We start from the raw sequence: 19,895 nt of genomic DNA on the forward strand, positions 1-19,895 counted from the left end.
TCGCTCGTTACAGTGGCCTTTGGGTTATTTGATTAATAGACGACCAGCAGGAGCACGGGTGTTGCCCTAGCTGGCTGGCAGGCCGGTAGTAGTTTAAAATGCAATCAACGTCCTACCTCTACCAAATGAGGCGGTGGTCGCATGGAATGATGATTGAACCACCCTTCTGTTGAACCAACGATAAGGTGGTCGTTGGTCACGTTAAATATTAGCGAGTACGATGAAGGACCTGGGTGTAAAAAGGGCAACCGGAAGTGACTAATTTGTCGCGTGTGTCGCGACAACAGGTGCACACTAGCGAGAAGGACGGACCTTAGATGGTCCCGAACTATGGTGTGCGACATGCACCATACCATTCCAACCATCGGGTCATAAATCATTTGCAATTCAACACTTTCGTCCATCGCTCGCTCGCTGGCGTCAGGTTCACGGTGTGGCCTACTATGTCTACTGTGTGTATACACACTACCGACGCTCGCTTCATCCCTCACTGCATGCTTATGCTTTTAATGTTTTAATGCTCATAAATTGTGTGGGTGGCCACCGTACCACCCACGACTTATGCTATCGCTTCGGTTCAACCCCAAAACCAACCAACCAACCGCACAACCGCTGAACCATCTCTAACCCACCTTATCCACCGCCTGCTTCGTGATTAATCAACATTTTCACTTTCATCGACGCACAACGCTCGACATCGAAAGGGCGATTGCGTATGGAATGGGCATGCTCGGCATGAGTAGCTCAGCTGCAGGAAGGAAGCGAATGTCGGGCAAACCTGTTCGCGGGCACCGGATTACGGCACCGGAGCCAAACAGCATCCAACATAAGACCAGACCAGACAGCTCGACCAGACGAGACCGCGACATTTCTCCTTCTCTTTCTCTCTCTCTCTTGCTCGTCTCTGTCCCGGCTGGCCATTCCAGGAGCGTGATTGTGAGCTGATCTGCATAAGACGGACGGACATACATGCTTACAAGTACAGCAATCTAATGCCGCACGCGCGGTTCGTTATGCGTCGTTATGCGTCGAGGCCGGAGTGTGATTGATGTTTATCAGCGAGAGTAGCTTCCTTTCCGATGGCCAGACAGTAGTACGGTGACAGTTTGAGTTCAAGACGACATAAACTGAAGGGTAGGGAGGAATTCCGTCCGGCCCCTCCCCGGGGGGGGTACGGTGGTAATCGCTTTGCCACCACATTGATGTAAAGTTAATTGCATACCGCAGCATGATTTATGTTTTGTAATTATTCCATCAATGACTGGCTGGTGGGCAATCGTTTCTGCATGATCGCAACCGCACACACGCACACACACACAAACCCTGGCGAGCCACGCAATGGCGCACTCGAGGGAAATGGGACCTCGCCTTGCCTTCCATTTTTATGCGCCTCGTGCGCTTCACATAGTTTTGAACAGTGTTCAGCTCAGCGATCTCGACATAATTGAATGTATTGATGCAAGTGCGTGGCAAACAATAATAATGAGCAGAAATCAATTTACACACGGCACGGTGCTCGCATTAGAAGATTAGAGCAACTACCTGTACCAGGAATTACTTCACGGAGCGACCACGATTTTTACCACTCAGCTTAATGGCTTTATCACTTTTTGTGTAATTAATCGCTAGTCTGATTACTCGACAAGTTATGTGCTAAGTCAAACCATTTATTTTAACAGTTTTCAAACACAAGCTGCTGCTATCAATACTTTCAGTCGAATGAAAATTGCAATGATCTCCTAGAGTAAATCGATTAAAAAACATATTCAAAACGGCATGAACCAATGTATCATGCTTAACAGAGCGATATGTTTTCGAAAAATGCACTTTGCAATGTTTTATGCTGCTGTTGATCGACTTTTCCCTCCCCGCCCCGTGGGTGTGTATGCAGCACACTTGAAGCCCGAAATTCGTTTCCTTCAAGTGTTTTCCACCATATTCCACCGCCAACATACGCTCCATTCTGGGGATGTTTCGCGGGGCGCACAGAAACTTTATCCTAACATGGTGCCTGCCGCAAGAGAGTACTTATCGCTTCCTATGTGACCAACCTCACCAACCTCTCAATCATGCTTTCATCATCTGAAGCTCGAGCATCGGGACACGGTTCGGCGGAACGGGGTTCGCTCACTATTCACCTGTGCACTCCATCCGTAGCCGTACAAGCGCGCACACACACACACGCGCTCGGCACATGCTACCCGGTTTTTTGTAGTCCAGAAAAACTTTCTGACAAAAGATGTCGTGCATCTCAGGCGGTTCGATTGAGAACCACTTCGGGCACTCGATGGCGCCGCGTGACACATGGTGCTATGCGCTATGCAGTTCCACGTTTACCGGCACAAGTTGAAGGGAATACCCCTCCCACCTCCATCACTCTTCCTCGTTTTGGAAAAACATTTTTCAAACAGGTTACTCGCTGCCATGCATGATTGGGTACGATGCATTGGGTTCGCCGCGGAATATAGTTCCCAGATTCACCAGTACACACACACACATGCCAATGAGGAGCATGGTGATAGCTTGCGGTCAAACTTTGATCACTTTGGTACAGCGAAGGAGTTAAAGAGACACCATGAAAGGATTTTGGCATCTTTTGAAGTGACATCCATTAATATGCATCTCATTTATGAATGAGAACGCTGCTCGTCGAATTGAGGGCAAACAGAAAGGGAACATTTGCTTTTTTGCGTTTCCAGCTCTCTCCCTTCGTCTTCACCCCCCGCAGGAGACCGACAACAATCAACCAACGAAATTGCCACGAAAATTAGAAACCCAAACTTGATTAAGCCGTTGATGGCATTTATGTCATGATGGCGCGTGCCATGTACAGCACGTTTGCTCCACCAGCCAGCAGTTGCCTCTGTGTGTGTGTGTTTTATCACGGGAATGGGAGAAGGCAGCAACGGACAGGCTCTCCAGCCGCCCGGGTACCAAACAACCTCCATATGACGCCACTTCCTGCCGGTGCTGCTTGGTGCAGAAAGGAAGTGAATTAATTGATAATTTTCACCTCGTTTAGCAAGGCAAACCGGGCCGGGCCGGGCCCGGCATCAGCCGAGCCTTGCTGTCATTAGGCGAAGAGAGACCGACAGAGAGAGAGCGAGAGAGAGACCGAGAGGATCGTCTGCGTTACGCACTTCATCAAAAAATGGCAAATGCTTTCCTTTAACTTCCTTTGCTTTCGGTGCCAGGTTATAATGGTCCTCGCCGTTGTTTCGCCCAACAAGCGCCCACAGCAACAATACAGAGGAAAGTGAGACAGAGAAAGAGAGAATTGGTAGACGGCAAAGACGAGAAAAAGTTGTACCTCCAGGTAATTCCTAATGACTCCCACTGGGCCGCTGGACAACGGAACGGTACAAGTTATCAGAAGTTATTCGTCGCAATAAAGCTAATTACTGCCCAGAGACACCAAACATTATGTGCGCCCATGTAGCTGTCAACATATCTCCTGGTGTGTCGGGGCTTTAGCTTCTTAGTTGCTGTCTTTGTCTCCGTTTATGGTTTTCTCGCTATCATAGAGAGACAGCAGAGTTCACGATTTAATGCTATCGAGTTCTCCCGAAAAAAAAAAAACACAGAACAGAAACCAGTAATGGAGCGTTCCAAAACGAAATAACATTTATCAAGACGAGAGATACGATCGCTAGAGATGAGTCAGGGCAAAAGTTGCTGGCGTAAGCACCAGGTTCTATCCCTCGCGCTCTGCTCCGGCCTCCGGAGTATCTTGGCCAAAAAACAGGCCCACGATTTATAGCAAAACCCCGGGAATAGACAGACCCGGCCTGAAGCTGAACTTCTGGGCATCGCTCTGGAGTTGGCAATGAATCGATTTGCATAATTTGCACATTTTACCATCCCAGAAGACGACCAATCGAAAGAGGCCAATAACCTCCGCTCTTGAGGAGACTTCTGACTCTAATCTGACATCCCCCAGCCTCCCGGAACGACATGCCACGGCGTGGTGTGTCACGGCACGCCATTGACGACGCTTTGCTGGTTGTCCAATTGAGGAATTGAGTGGAAGACAAGCGAAAAGGGGCAAGAGGTGCGGACCATTTATGACTCCGGTCCGGAAACTGGTCCAAACCATTTTTGGGAACAGCCTCCCTACCACCACGTCCACGACCACCACTGGTCCATGCCGCTTTCGGTGTTTTCGGAGATCGATTGAAGGTTTAGCCCCCGGTTGGCGACGTATCTTGGGACACAGATCTTTGCGTGGCCGGCCACTTCACTCTCCGTGCGTGCGTGCGTGCGTCAACTCAACTGCGTTTGCGACAAACGAGGCGTTTACCGCTAGGCGTGCTTGAGGAACGAAAGAAAGAAGAAAAGACGAAACGAAAGAAAGCAACCGTGGAATGGGGTAACGCCAGCGAGCGATCGAGTTGTGTAATGGCGCTTTGGGGGGGAACCGGTCACCCGGTTTACCGAAGAACTTGCCTCGCGGCGCAAAAGCCAAGCCGCGTACAACGCGATCGCGGGCCGCGGTTTTGATTTTTCAAATTTTCTCGCATCACATCGCGCCCTCGGGGATCAGTGATTGCGTTTGCGGGGGGAAAATTTCCAATTTTTAACCAACCGTGTGATGTAGTTGATACACACAGACACACACACACACACACACACACACACACACACACACACACACACACACACACATGATGACACAGATCAGTTTGATCGCGTACCGGCCTTAGACGTTGCATTTTATGCAACCGCACTAGCATCATGCTTTATGCTTATGCTCGTGACTGTTGGATTTATTGGACGTGAAACGACGGTTCGTTGCCACGCAGTTGCGTTTCGGCTACACACATAATGGTGTTAGGTACCAACTTGACGGACGCGATGTGACCGATAGAGAAACCGGGGATACAATAAGCACATAAAAGTTAATAAGACACAAAATCCGATCCCATAACCCAGTTTAGTTGGTGGTTTTTTGGGGCCACCGAAAATCTCATGCGCGGTGCACGCGCGATTAGCGTAGATGTGGCTTTATTGAAAACCCATAAATCACTTCAATCGCCCATTGACTGGTAATTGTATTGTGAGAAATGAGAGTGTATCGTTCGCGGGAACGACTTTGGGATGTGAGAACGATGGCGAACGCCCCTGTCAACGCCCTCTTTTCAGCGGAAGGAAGCCCCTGGAAATGGAATCTCCCACGTCGGAACACATCTCAATTAACCTTGATTTCGTTTAGAGCATCACCTTTTCGAGGCGGGGGGAGGGGTTGCTGCGAGCGAGCTGAGAAAGAGAAAATACTAATCGAAACGAAATCGATCCGATCGATCGATTGAGGTGGACGGAAATCACATTCAAGCGAGCATAATAAAGGCGCTCGGTTCGGAAAAGGCGATTATCATATGCTTTTCCCGCGAGAGCCACAAGGATGTTGCTTAAATCCTTGCAAAACCAAATCCGATTTAAACAAATGCAACGCGCAAACCTTCAGCCTCGACGTCAGTGGCCACGAACCGTTGACCAATAGACGTGCGGTTGGAATTCGGACGCAGATAATCGATTCAAGCGATAGCGGAATTGCAACACCTTCTTGTCTATGCGGGTGTTTTCACTTCAACGCGCTTTAAAGCCGTCAAGGTAACCGTGGCCGGATCTGGCTATCGAATTTCCATAAATGATACGCATTTTGAGCCCACATTTCTGAAGCTGCATGACGACGACGACGACGACGACGACGGCTCGACGCCCCCTCGCCTCTGGTAACGCAACGCTCTGACCGTAAGGAAAGGTGGACACGGATCATCGATGCCAATATTCTGGCGAACCACGAAAGCACCTCTCAATACTGCGGTCTACAGCCACCTACCTGCCTACCTACGTTAGGCGTTGGCCACGAGATCGAGGGAGGAAAGAATGGAGTAAAAGTTTCTCCCAAAACGCCCATGACCGTGGCCTGCTCTTGGGCAACAGCATGTGGAGCGTTTCTGTTGGTGCGCCGTTTGTTGATCTTTCTTGGTCTGCCTTTTGGGTATGGCACTGGGATAGCGAGTCCTCCTACACATTCGGCATCGCTCATCGAAATCGCAAACTTCGGTTCGGTTTCGGGGCCAGCATTTCCTCCAAAAACACCGCAAACAGATTGCATCGATGGATGGTCATGCCGATGCCGAGGGGATAGAGGTGGTGTTGGTGGTGAAACAAATTGAAATCAATTTGCTTTCAATTGTGCGTGTATGTATGGTGTGTATGTATGTATGTCTGGTGTGTGTATTGCGGGTATTTGGATAAGGGCCATGCAATGGTAAATATGGTTGGCCAACCGTTGGCTGCCATTTCGGTTTGCACATTTAATCAAAAATGCTTATCTGCTTCGTCGCGCAGAAGTGGTGGCCTCGGATACCTGGATGCCCGGAAAACCCCGGGATCAAACGGGATTCAATAATTCATAACGTCCACGGGTTTTCCGGTTCGTTCCGGTGTGTACGATTGTGTGTGAGTTTTGGTTTTTTTTTTTGCGCCCCCGTGCGGCGATATGGCCAGCATCGCGTACTCGGTATGAATGAAATATGTGGTTTCGCGAATTTCGTTTCGCGCCCACAAAAGAACAATCGTTAGGAATCGCTGGGAAGTGGTGAACCAATCAGAATCCGCGACAGCGATGATAACTCGTGCGAATTTGGAGTCTCGGCTTCAATTTAATTTATTTAAGTCGACACACACACACGCTCGATGGAGCAATGCGTCGATGGGCTGACGATGGAGATAGCGATGATGTGAATCGAGGTGGTCCACTCATTGCTTTATTGTTGATTTTGAGGTTTTAAATGATTCAGTGCCGTTCAGTATTTCATCCGTTGCAATTATTCACTTTAGTGTTTGATGCGTACTACGTGTTTGCTTCGATACTTTAACTTAAGAAAAACAAAGTCGTGCATTGCAGAACTTAATTTTAGAGGATTTTTTGTGACTAACTATCAGACTTTTTTATCGGACTTTTTCCGCGAATGTCATTTTAACCTATAACTTTTCACAACTCTATGGTTTATAATTTATTGAAAGTATTAAAAAACAAAACCATACAAAGTACTTCGCCAATAAAGTGTTCAAATATTTAAAAAATGGTTCACTAGCATTCGTGCTTGGATGAACACCAATTAAAAAAATTGTAAAACGTTGGATTAGGAAAGAACGTTTAAAAGGATCGAGAAACACTGAGATATGGCGCGCGATTTTTCAAACGTCCGTATCTTGATCAAATTTACATAGAATATTCCAAAACATATAAACAATGTTTCAGAAACCCTCAACATTTACAAAAAATGTAAAAATATACGCTTAAAATTTAAAAAAAGCATAGTCCTACCTTAAATCCCTTGAGCAAACGATAGCAACCACAGCGAGTGCTAAAACACATCGACCTGCCACGAAATTCCCATCTGAGCTCAACTTTTTGCAAAACTATCGCTTGTTGAATGCTAGTGACAATTGTCTACGTGGTCTACTAACATCCCTCCGTTACGCTGAATAATGCACAATCTGCACCGAACCGAAACCTGCTGGCATCAACCCTCTATGCCCTCGTCAGTCATCGTCAGCAGAACGCGAAATGCATTTTCCATGTAGTTTGTAAAGATTGCTTTTGTGTTCTCAACCTCTAGCAAACGCTCCCCCGTGTCGGTGTCAGCGTCGAAATCGGCGCAACCGGAAACTTTTGCTACCGGATCCTTCCAAACAGACTAGCACAGCACAGAAGGCGGCTCCTGCCATCATTGTAATGCACCGAGAACCCAAATAACTTCGATAATCGCCGGAGAGGATTGTGCACGAAAAAGTTCACCAATCGGCTTCGGTTTTCCCTGGCGAACGGCGTAATTTAATTGCGGTTTTGCGGTACTGCTGCGGGTGTTGCAGTAGTCCACGGCATTCCCGGACAACCGGCGTTCAGCCTCAAGCACCACGGCTGGGAATTGCATTGCCCCTGAGTTAATTATCGAATCGATTTCGCCGCTTCGTCGAATCTGAATTCGATCGGGAATGAAGCTCGTGGGACGTGGGACGGGACGTCGGTTGTAATCGGTGGCCGCTTAGCGCAAATGAGCCGATAATTTAAGAACAATTGGAAGCGTAAGCTTCAACCGTTTACGGTATTCACGCCACCGACGCCGACGCCGAGAGTTTATCTCGGATTTCGGCAATTCCGATGCCGTTGATCCGTCACTGCAAATGGCAGTGGCGGGGCCATTGTGGCCGGATGCGGTGCGCTTTTCGGTGAACATTCCCCAGTGGTGTTCTGTAGCTACCGGCAGTCATCGGCAAACGATTGACCATCGGATTGCGAGTCAACTAATTGCTTTCCATTGAGAATGTCCTCCATCAGCAGTCGCCAGCACCTTTGCTGTCAGAAAGCGAAATTTCTCTCTCTCTCTCTCTCTCTCTCTCTCTCTCTCTCTCTCTCTCTCTCTCTCTCTCTCTCTATCTATCTCTCTCTCTCTCCCTCCCTGTCCCCTCAAAACCAAAGGTTCATCATCGACGCTCAAAACCATTATACGTGGTGATCGTGACCATCATATCCGAAACCACAACCACGTCCATTGGTTTCAACGGGGTTCGTTCGTTTTTTTTTGTAAAATGGCTCCGTTTCACCGCCGTTCAGCCAACAGCGTTGAACAGTCTGAACCGATTGACGGTCCAAGCTGGGCTCAACGCGCAAGTGGTGGGCCCGGTGCCCCGTGGCCTCGACCCTGAAACCACCACAGAGGTAGGGAAATCGATCGGATCTAATTTCCAAATGGTCCGAAACCGCGGCGGCTCTCCGTGGTCTACCGAATGGCCACTCATTACCCGCTCGATAAAGTGCATGTTTTCGTGTCCCCTCCCCTGGTGGTGGTCCGCGTGGTCGACGAGTGCTTGAGCTGCTGCTGCTTGGAGGTTATGCTACCATCCATAAATGGGGCTGAGCTTCATGTTGCGTGGCGCTTTTGGGGCAGAAGAGTATCCAAAGTTTTCGGTGTCCGTATCTCTGAAGATCGATTGCACCGACAGACGGAGGATGGAGATTCGTGGAGGGTGCTATCTATTTAAGGAGCGAACATGGCGACGGTGGCGGTGACGACGACGACGACGACGCCGGTGGCAGCTGATTCGTCACTGACCTTCGCTCATTAGCGCCCGCGCGCGCCGGATTCTGATACTCAGCACTCTCGTTCGGTCGAGCGCGTTAGATAACGACGTTCCCTTTGAAGTGTTTCAAATCGGGCTGAGACTTCACTTTCCGAAAACCGAGGAGGAATGCTTTTGCGGATTCGGCAATTCATTCGGCGGATAATCAATTAAAAGCTGGCCAATCAGCGAACATTCGTTCGAATACGAATCGACTGCACGTGGCATCAATTTAGCGCTCGGCGAGGATGCGACCGTCGCTAAAGAAAGTTGGGTTTTTGCTGAGACTGACACAAATACCAATTTCAGAGGCAGATCAACCAAGCAGCAGTAGCGCAGACGGGAATGGAATAGATATGGCGTAGCTCATCTGTTTAAACAATTCTTTAAATATTGAAAATTCATTAAAAACATCGGCCTTCGAATGCTTCGGAGCTTCGGCGCCTCAAGCATCTAACCGAACGCGTATCGATTCACCAGACAGCTGTCGGTGCGTGGGCTGATGGCCAAGACCAAAGCTTCTTCCAAAAAGTATGCCAAAAAGTTCATTACCAACAGCGTCCGTTCGAGCGGTTTTGGGGCCATCGGCCATCGGCGCAGCCGGACATCTTGCCATTAGGGCCACCCACGGTAGCAGAAGAACGCCTCCTCGGAAGGTGAAGCTGTTCGGGGAAACAAACTCAGTACAAGCGCTTTCAACCTCCTTCGCAACCGTCGTCTCGATCAACCGTTGACGATCTTGCGGCTTGCGGCAGTGTCTTGGAGCACATTCCGTGATGGCAACAACGCGCCATATAACAACTGCTGATCCGACTGTTTCCTTCTTTGCCGAGCTTGAAGAACTGGCTCCGGGGGCCTGTGACCAAATTCGGTATCGACGGTACGACCATACGGGCAACAGCGGAACGCACGGCGGAATAACGCACCTCAGCTACGCCTTCGCATGTCGCTTTTGGTCGCCCCACCTGAGCTGCGGCCTGCAGTTGGTGAACGCGCTCCGCTGACGGCACACCGGGACTGAGCGGACACGAATAGTGGCAGCTACAGAGGCAATGGTATGGGTTTGAAGGTTTTGGAGGTTCGAACAGGTTTAACCTGTACCGATTGATCGCAAAAAAACATCAAATTTATTTAATGAATATGATGTAAACAGTTCTTTTGTTAATTAGGTCACTCTGCCAAATTCCTCAAACTTTGGAATAGCGGACTGTTCTTTACCTGGAGTTAATGTGCTTTGTAGTATTAAACACATTCAAAGCATATTATTTATCGAAAATTCATTTTATTTGATTTTATGATATCAATTCTGATTTTATCAATATCAATTATGATTTTATCCGTTCTTCTCTGCTCTCAAATATGCTTTGATAAAACACTTAACTAGCCAATTTTATATCATGTCTTTCGAAAAGATCATGAGAATGCAATTGCCATGCAGTTTTAAGATTAACATCGCTTTATGCTTGATTGTTACTTTCACAGATCTAAATTTGCTGAGACTTTCGTTGTGGAAATATTTTAAAGCAGATCATTGACATACTTACAAATCCAGTCGAATTACATTTAACGTTCATTACCCGTTGCATATTCATTTTACATAAGAAGTACTAAACAGGAACGTTAATCCGAATGTTTTGGGTTGGCAAAAGTATGCAACCGATACTATTGCGTCACCGGTCAGTACAATGTTATGTTGAAGGAAATAGCCGAACATGCCACGCCAAGAAAGTTTTCTCTCCCCCGTTTTATGGACACGCGGCCGCGACCTACTGTGCACGCTTGACGCGGAATCCGTGCGTGGGAGTTGTGCGATCGACCTCAACCAAGATCATTAGCTAAAGGTGTAAAGTGTGTGTGGATTGATAGAGATTTTAAGCTCTTTCGCTTGATGTGCATTTAATAAGAAACTCAGTCAGTATGTTGAACGCTTTTTGGATGTTATTTGTCCTAGCGAAAGAGCTAATTCAGCGATTGAGATCCATTGACCGATAGTACTCCATCGCGTGGTTTCCATATTGAACCTGTTGAATACATTGTTCAAAGCAATCAGTGTGGATGCAGCACGGGACACTTTGAAGGGGAATTAATTCTGGAATTCCCGCGAAACAGCATAAACGATTATTCGATCGTTTCTCTCGTGATCCATTACGGAGAAATCTCGGGTGGGCTCGACGGTTCCCTGACCGTGAACCAATCGTACGATGGGACGACGGAACCGATATTCAATATTGATCCCTATCAGTTTTACCGCTCACCAGTAACCTTTCCACTGTGATGTGGTGCGTTATATTGTCATTTCTATTCACTTGAATTGTTTCGCTTCGGTGTCATTCCGCGATTTGCTCGCTCCCCAATTACCCATTTATGATGGTCTCCTGGTGACCATCTCGCCAGTTGCCAGTGACTTCATGCTTTCCAGCTCACCAACGGCAGGGCTGGCCGGTATGCCACCTGTAGCGTTTCACGTCAAACTCGCCGATACCGTCGGGTTCGTGGGAACCAACAATCAAAGATCGATTTCCACCGGAGTGGCGCAACACCCTCGAGATCCACAAAGTTGTATAGTGCGACGGCCGACGGTTGGTGGATGAATGGGAATTCTTTTTTCGCGATTTTCGGTATTCACACTGGCCTGAGCCTCAGTCCAGTTTCTTCTCTTCGCTGGAGTGTTGTCGAAATTGATTAATTTCATTTCACGCCAGTCCGTGGCGGCGTATGCGGCCTTTGTTTTGGCATTAATCACATTGGCCCGCTACCCGTTTCCTCGTTAGCACCGTGATGTCAGCATCCAGTGGCTCCGTGCCTTGAACCCTCGCTCCCCCTTCCAAGCCCGAATGCTTCGCGGGAAGATGATTGATGAAAGCAGTCCGATATAAAGCAAAAGCTCCGTCGCCGAACGGTCACCGCTTCCTGCCCTGTCATCGTGGTTACCTCCGGGTAGCCGAATCCCCGGCTTGTTACCAAAAGGATTAGATTAGCTGGCATACCTGTTCCTCGAGCCCGATGGTTTTATTATTTCGGCGAACAAATACCACGTACGTACGTACGTACGGTACGGCTGTAGCTGACATCTGGCAGATGGAATTATTTTCTCGTGTGTGTGCGTCTGTGAAGTTTCCATTTGTTTTCCACTCATTTCACGCGCGAAAATTTCGTGGAATTTCTTTTGTTTCGAGTGTCGGTGGACTTTGTTTGGAATTTGCTTATGAGCTTTGGAGAGGACTGGGGAGGGGGGGGGGGGGGGGGGGGTTCGTACCGCTGCCGGGTGAGGCTGTTGAGTTTTCGTGATATATGATGACGTTGGAATTGCTACGGGGCCGGTATATCTTAGTATCCAACATTGATTTTGCATTTCATACGATACAAAAAGGAATTTGATTTTAATTCTGGTATGCTCTATTCTTATGTATATATTCATTCATAATAACACATTTGTGAATTTTTTTTGGACTCAAGCAGTCATCACTATACTAGGAATTTTAATTATAAATCACATTTCTAAGCTTGCATTAAATTATTCGCAACATTCATCATAAAGAAACGAGCATTTATCACATTCGATTCCCATTTTATGATACACCATGTATAAATTTAGCCATTTCAATTCCCCATGCCCTCGCTGTGGCAGTCTTTATTGCTCATAACTGATTAAAAACCACTCTATTTGTTTGGCAGAAATTATGCATGGAATTACATTCCATTTGCGCAACTCCGAACGTACAACACATTCAAGTGATTTATTAACAATACTGTGGTACAATTTAATATCATTTAACAAAAATGTCAACAGTTACTCAAAAACATTCAGTCCGTGGCCCTTTGGTATTTCGTGAAAAATAGGAACACCTGTTCGAGCGTTGTTTGGCCGAGGGCATAGTCCTCGATACCTAGCCGGTCCTTCGACGCTTCCATCAGCCCGAACATGGCCGACCATCGCTGATCGGTGCGCGCTATATGGAACGTCAGTGAATCCTGGTACTCCTCTCTGTTGGGGAAATAAAAAGATGCATTAATATGCACCCCCTAAAAAGAGGTATTCCAAGGCACCAAACGGTATCGCTACTTACTTGAGAACCGCTCCAATGAACTTGCTCATTACGAACGACTTTACCGCATCGGCCGCTTGTGGTTGATCACGCTTTGTCTTGACCGTGAGCAGAAATCCTTCGGAGAACTTGTTCTTCAGATGTTGCGTCGAACCGAGACACTTGAACTCTCCGTTCACCATGATGGCCAGCCGGGTGCAGAGGGCCTCACACTCCTCCATACTGTGCGAGGTCAGCACGATCGATTTGCCTGAATTCCGGATCTTACAAATCACATTCCAAAACTGTCGCTTCGCTCCCGGATCCATACCGGTCGTCGGTTCATCGAGATAAACCACCGATGGGTTGCCCATCAGTGCGAGAGCTGTGCTAAGCTTCCGCTTGTTACCGCCACTGTACGCCTTGGTGCGCTTGTCCAGGTGCTTAATGAAGTTCAACTCTTCGGCCAGCGTCAACGATACACCATTAATCTCCGAACGTTCAACGCCACGCATCAACGCAAAGATCTTTAAAGTTTCCCGGCCCGTAAGCTCCTCGAGTAGTGCATCAAACTGTGGACAGTAACCGATCTGCTGGTGCACACGGTTCATGTCCGTGCGCAGATTGATTCCATTCACCCAAGCGTCGCCCGATGTAATGTTCTCGTCACCGGTCATCATTTTGAATGTCGATGTTTTACCGGCACCATTGATACCGAGCAGACCGAAGCACTCGGAGTGACGCACGCCAACCGTCAACCGATTGACCGCCAGAAAGTTACCGTACGTTTTGGAAAGTTCCTTCAGCACAAGGTTGTATGATGCCAGCTCCTCTCCGCTGCACTGACCGATGCGCTGCTTTTCGTCCAACACATCCGAATCAATTTCATCTCTCGGACCATCACCGTTCAACAGTTCGTCTGGCGTTTTCGCTTTGCGAGAAAAGATTTTCTTCAGCAAGCGATAGTCGATGATCATAATCAGCATGAAGCTTATCACCCCAATGGCCACGAAGAACAGTAAGCTTCTGTTGATGCCCGTCGTTTGATCGAAAGAAAATGGATTCATCGAGCAGCACTCGGGAGCAAAGAGGCACTTCAGTTCCTCGGTACAGATCGGAATCTGCTCGCAGGCACGTTCACACAGCACTTCCCGATTGCCCACCTGGTTCAGCGCGTTCATCGTCTGCGTTAAGACGAAGCTCGGGAAGAACATAAAGACCCACTCGAGCACATCGGCCACATTGTCGAGATCGATATCAGGAAAGCGTAACAGTGAGACGGCCGTAAAGAAGATCGTACCCGATAGCACATTCAGCAGCATCATTTTGACGAAACCGGTAGCCGGTACGTTGAAGAGGTACGCGAATAGATACGTCACCGGGAGACTGGCGAATGCGTAGAACAGTAGCACCAGAAACACACGCCCGAGCTGATCGAACGTTGACCAACCATCCTGCTGGATGATGGCTAGCGTCACAATGTAGCACAACGACGCCACAATGAACACCAGATAGTCCCACAGGAACGAGATGGTCCAGAACAGGGCCACATTAACGCCACTGACGAACTGTAACAGCTTGGCCCGTGTCGTCCGTTCCTTGATGTAGAAAAGAATGAAGAGGGCCGACACGAAGGCCATGGCGAAGCCGGTGTTGAACGCTAGCTGGAAACCAGCGTTGGCACCCGTTTCGAGACGCTGCAGCTGAGTGTCCAGCCGGTAAGGGAGCGGTTTGTTGCTGACTTGAAGCTCACAGGTGGGACACACGCTCCGCAGCAGCGCATTATAGATCAAGTTGACGGCCAGCGGTGCACTGTGGTATGCCTTGTTGTTAAACCAAGCCGTACAATCGTTCGCGCTGAGTGTAGCCCCTACCCAGTAGCGTGAATTGAACGTCGGTATGTCCTGGGCAGCCTACAAATCGAAACAGGAGTTCTGTAAGCACGATACTGGCTCGCCAAACTGCTGGTATCACATTTACCGTCTTTAGAATGTAGGACGTCATATCAGTATCGATTGCAGTTAGCTGATGAACCGCAGGCTCATTCTGAAACAACTCTCGGTACGCAGCACCGGCGGATTCCGAACCAGGATCCACTTCCAGCACCGTTAACGATCCGGTATATCGATCGAAATTGATTGTCAACTCGGGCAGATCTCGGCCGGTGTTTGCGTTCACGAAAATCAGATACGACATTAGCACGAACAGGACCGGGATGCAGAGCTGCAGCGAGAGTGTTATCCAGCTTCGGACGGTGGTTAGCACTTTTTTGTAGAACTGCGCATAGATTTGGTAAAACAATCGCTTTGATCCGGTTAGGAGACGAAGGCCTTCAAGGGAATCTGAAGAAACAGTCTTGATGTCAAACCGGGCGTAATGGAGCTTCGCTTCTCGGTACTTACAAGTATCACTATTTTCGTTGATATCGATATACCCGTTGGATTTGTCCGTTGGAGATTGTTCGGTATTGGCCGAATCACTTCCAGCTCTGAAACCGAAGTACAAAATACAGAATACTACGAACAATACTTGATCATTCAACTTCATGCTTACCGTAGAAATACTTCCTCCATCGTGGTGAGCGAAATACCGTAGCTAGATATTCCGCATTCGGTCATGTTCTGCTCCAGCTCTTCAAGCATCCGCTGAAACACTGGCAGATAGTCTTCCCGCAGAACGAACGATAGTTCCGTACCGATGTCCGTTTCGATGCGTACATCGGGTATGTATTTCCGCAGCATCTTCAGTACGCGCTGTTTATCACAATGCGCTTCCTTCACGCAAATCAATCGATAGCCTGCGCCAAGAGTCTTTTTCAAGAAGAAAGGTGACCCAATGGCTCGCAGTGTACCTTCGGCCATGATGGCTATCCGATCACCGAGCACATCTGCTTCATCCATGAAGTGTGTCGATAGAATCACAGTGCGGCCAACCTTCTCTCGCTGTATGAGATCCCAGAGTGCACGCCGTGCCGATGGATCCATACCGGAGGTCGGTTCATCGAGCAGCACCACCTTTGAACCGCCACATAGAGCAATACCAACGCCCAGCTTACGCTTCATACCACCGGATAGGGTGTGTGATTGTGCATTACGCTTATCGGTCAGCTCCAGCAGGTTGACATACTTGTCGATCTCGCTGACGGTCTTATCCGCGGGCACACCCTTCAGCTGGGCGAAGAACTTCAAATGTTCCGCCACGGTTAGCTCATTGAACAGTACATTATGCTGGGGGCACAGTCCCAGCGAGAACCGTACACCTTCGATGTCCTTCCGGATGTCATATCCATTCACTAGTGCCGTCCCCGATGTCGGTGAGAACATTCCGGTCAGCATGGACATGGTTGTCGTTTTACCGGCCCCGTTGTGTCCTAGCAGAACCGTGATCTGTCCATCGTACATGTTCAAATTCAAGCGTTCCACGGCTACCTTCTTGCCGTAAACCTTCCGCAGGTTCATGATGCGTACGCCAGCCTGATTGATGGTTGGTTCCGGTTCAAAGTACGGTGACGTTTCAATCTTAGACGATCCAGTGGTACTGTCCTCAATACGGTTCCGCTTCCAAAAGTCCCGGGTAAAGAGGAAATTCCACGGTTTGGCCACACCGAACTCACCGGGCATTATCTGCTCGAAGTAGAGTGCGATTGCGAGGTAGAGCAAAGCGTCTACCAGGAACATGACCATTACCAGACCGACACTGAACTCGTCGCCCATCGAGGGCGCAGAAAACAGATTGTTCCACTGCAGCCCGATCTGGTTGCCCTCCAGGCGGATGATGTTCATGATACCGAACGACATGGCCGTATTGGAGAGCAGGCTGGAAGCAATCTTCGATCCCAACGCCATCTCATCATAGTTCTGGACGGTCACGTTGAACGGGATTGCAAACAGGAACCATAAAAGGCCAGCGATTCCGGCGGCAGTGTTAGCTGTAAAGTGTAGAGAGATAGAACGTTCGTTATACTGAGTTAAAACTCACTCCAAACGAAGAGAGGATCTGTAGGATGTACCTTTGTTGAAGAACACACTCATCATGAAACAGAAACAGATCGTCACGAGAACGAACGATAGAAAGAAGAACCACAGTACAGACCAGTCGGAGTATTCGAGTACGGAGAGATCCGTGTTGGGTGTGAGATTGGCACACACCAGGAAGACGAGCAACGAGATGGTGATCAGCAGCAGGATCAGGCAGCGCACAAACCAAGCCGTCCAGTGCAACCAGTTCGGCAGTCCCATGATCTTCATCGCTTCCTTCAGCTGCTTCTCCTTTTCGATCGTGATGTACTTGACCGTGTTGATGCAGGTGTAGAAGAACGAGATCAAAATGATCATCGGCAGAAGACGTTCCATCGCCACCAGTACCACATCGTCATAGTACGGCGGATACGGATAGCGCTATAGCGAAGGAAGAAGGAATGATTAAAAATTCGAAACTGCAACCTATGCGAGCATTTCGTGACTCACCTTCAATGACACTTCCGGCAATGGATAACCGGTACGCTGTCGGCGAATGAACGTGCGTGCGATAGCTGCCTGTAGCGTGAGGAAGCCTTCGCCAAGGTAACTGGGACTGCCACCATCCGATAGGTTAGCATTCCGCAGCCTCTGAATGAACGGTACCACCATGAAGTTCGTGCGCCAATTGCCAAATTGCCAGCCAGAGAAACGAAGCTCACCGGGAAAGCGTAACGCATACTCCAATCGTTCCGGTAACGCGGTTTGATTCTAAACGGACATAACGCGGTACGATTAGTTATCACTGACCCTTGGCTAACCGGCGGACCTACCCCACATACATACAGCGTAACTGTCCGGGAACTCGATTCCACCAATGTAGTTCTGTTGCATCAGCGTTCGCTCAAGGTCACGAGCGTTCTCGGCTGATAAGAGCTCAATCCTTCGAAGGCTCACGACCTCTTCCGAGATTGCGTCACTCAGAAGCTGTTCTAGTATCGCATTCTTCGGCGAGTAGGTCACTGTGAACGTGACCGGTGGGAAGGCTAAACAGGAACAGGACTCGGGCATTATAATTCCAAATCTGTGTGGTATCAAGTAATTGCAACATACCAGTGTTCAACCGCTCCACCGTGCCAATCCCGAGCCGTTCGAATATTGTTGGTTCCTCAACCTGCTCCGGATCGACCAGGCCACGCACGATGATCAGCATCGCACAGCACAGCACCGGAATGAGGATTTCGAACAGGGTCTGGATGTAGTGCCGCTTTTGGATGATCCAGTTCTTCCACAACAGCAACACGAATTTGTTCCACCGAGAAGTCATTTTTGCTTCGGTTTCGAGAGGTTTTTTGGAGCGATTTAACCCTCCCAGCAGATTTGATGGGACCTAGAAACCCGAACTATACACATTCGATTACAAGCTTATCAGCATACTTTCTGTTCAATAAAGAGCAATCATTGATTGTTTTTTTTTTTTGGTAAATTTTATCGCGCCTAGTGTCCGATAAGATAATCGCCTATTAGTGACTCATGCCGTTGACCAAGCGAACAATGGTTAATTTAGTCAAACTTTTCTTTTTGCCTGGCGGCTATTTTAATGAATTGAATAACCCTGAGCCGCTTAATGCGCTTAGAGTCAGCTACGTGCCTGGTGATTGCAGTTCATCTCGGTCAATTTCAGTTTAAATTTTCAGTCACGGGACAGGTAAACACAATGTACGACGAAAAAAAAACGATTTCAAATATGATTACTCTTCACTATGAATCACTGAAGTAATAGCGATATCTACTCTGTTCTCCACCGTGCTCCAGAAACATCGAAAAACCGCGCCTGATAACAGAAACTGCCAACATAAACAAACACTCATTACACGATGTTCCGCAATTTTATCTCGCGTGACTCGCGAAGTTTGGCTATGATCACTAGACGCCAGAGTACACTAGATCCCGCATTGTCACACCAACGCTTCCAAGTGCGACTATGATTCACCGTCATCAAATGGAGCACTTTAAGGCACATACTTAACATACCCCTTCGAGTAGGCGGTGCTTCCGGCAATTGTGCGGTCCGGCGTTTTGTGCGAATGGCCTTAGCGTCTTAGCAGGCGACGCGCCGTACGCGAGCGGTGAACCGATTGAACCGCGTGCTCCAGCTCAACTGATTGCGGGGGCTGTCTAGTGATGTCTAGCGACACAATTACGCTCAAACCAAGCGTTGTGTTTATCAACAACGGCAATCTACACCACCATCATGAATCGTTCCGGTTTGTGCTACTATCGGCGCCGGCCACCACCAACACCAACCACTCGACGCGACATTACTAAGCAGTTTTTGTTCGTACCGCGGACTCCATGACGCGGCGTGGCTCTCGCACCTCACATGCGCCAACACCAACGCGTACGCGACCTCTTAGTGTGGGTGTTTTTAGCCGTGGCCATCCACACTCACTGGACCACGCTGAACTAAGCGAGCTGGTGGGGTTGCTACTACACGCACCCAACCCATGCGGCCTCCCTCCAAGGTTTCGCCGTATTGATGGTCAGCTGCACACGCAGAGGAAATCGGGGTCTTTTTTCCATTTGACCTTATACCGGACTGGCTGATGAACACACGAACCATCTACCAGCAACTCACGTTCGGGCGAACCCTAGAAAAATTGATTTTTTTGTGTCGTGGTAAGAAAATCGATTCGACAAATAACACTTCACTGTGGCCTGTGCCATGCGGCAAAGGACATACCGCAGAGATACTGGCCAAGAGTGACGACGTTTTAGTGTA

The 19,895-nt window shown here is 48.5% G+C and overlaps 2 protein-coding genes across 3 annotated transcripts in view; one reads left to right on the forward strand and one right to left on the reverse strand.

Annotated features, from left to right (window-relative positions):
- Nucleotides 1–19,895, forward strand: part of LOC125955574 (uncharacterized) — an 82,247-nt gene that overhangs the window by 37,511 nt on the left and 24,841 nt on the right. The window lies entirely within an intron of this gene.
- Nucleotides 12,851–19,261, reverse strand: LOC125957969 (phospholipid-transporting ATPase ABCA3-like). Of its 2 annotated transcripts, none has more exons than XM_049691047.1 (10): nt 19,148–19,261; nt 18,227–18,516; nt 17,960–18,159; nt 17,624–17,884; nt 17,167–17,554; nt 15,711–17,085; nt 15,560–15,645; nt 15,138–15,499; nt 13,200–15,070; nt 12,851–13,117 (listed from the first exon to the last, which is right to left on the reverse strand). In XM_049691047.1, exons 2-10 carry the CDS (start codon nt 18,438–18,440, stop codon nt 12,937–12,939), a joined length of 4,938 nt encoding a protein of 1,645 aa, XP_049547004.1. In that variant the 5' UTR covers nt 18,441–18,516; nt 19,148–19,261; the 3' UTR covers nt 12,851–12,936. The 2 variants fall into 2 exon arrangements, with proteins under 2 accessions (XP_049547004.1, XP_049547003.1); XM_049691046.1 differs by having other exon boundaries at nt 19,139–19,242.

Source organism: Anopheles darlingi, chromosome 3 (genome assembly GCF_943734745.1).
Source record: "Anopheles darlingi chromosome 3, idAnoDarlMG_H_01, whole genome shotgun sequence".
Taxonomy (NCBI): domain Eukaryota; kingdom Metazoa; phylum Arthropoda; class Insecta; order Diptera; family Culicidae; genus Anopheles; species Anopheles darlingi.

Excerpts from the sequence above, each read along its gene's own strand:
- LOC125957969 (XM_049691047.1), bottom strand. The coding sequence starts at position 18,440 with ATGACTTCTCGGTGGAACAAATTCGTGTTGCTGTTGTGGAAGAACTGG. Across the intron at positions 17,086-17,166 it reads GAGTGTGTTCTTCAACAAAG|CTAACACTGCCGCCGGAATC; the intron begins GTACATCCTACA and ends TACACTTTACAG. Across the intron at positions 15,071-15,137 it reads CGTCCTACATTCTAAAGACG|GCTGCCCAGGACATACCGAC; the intron begins GTAAATGTGATA and ends TTCGATTTGTAG.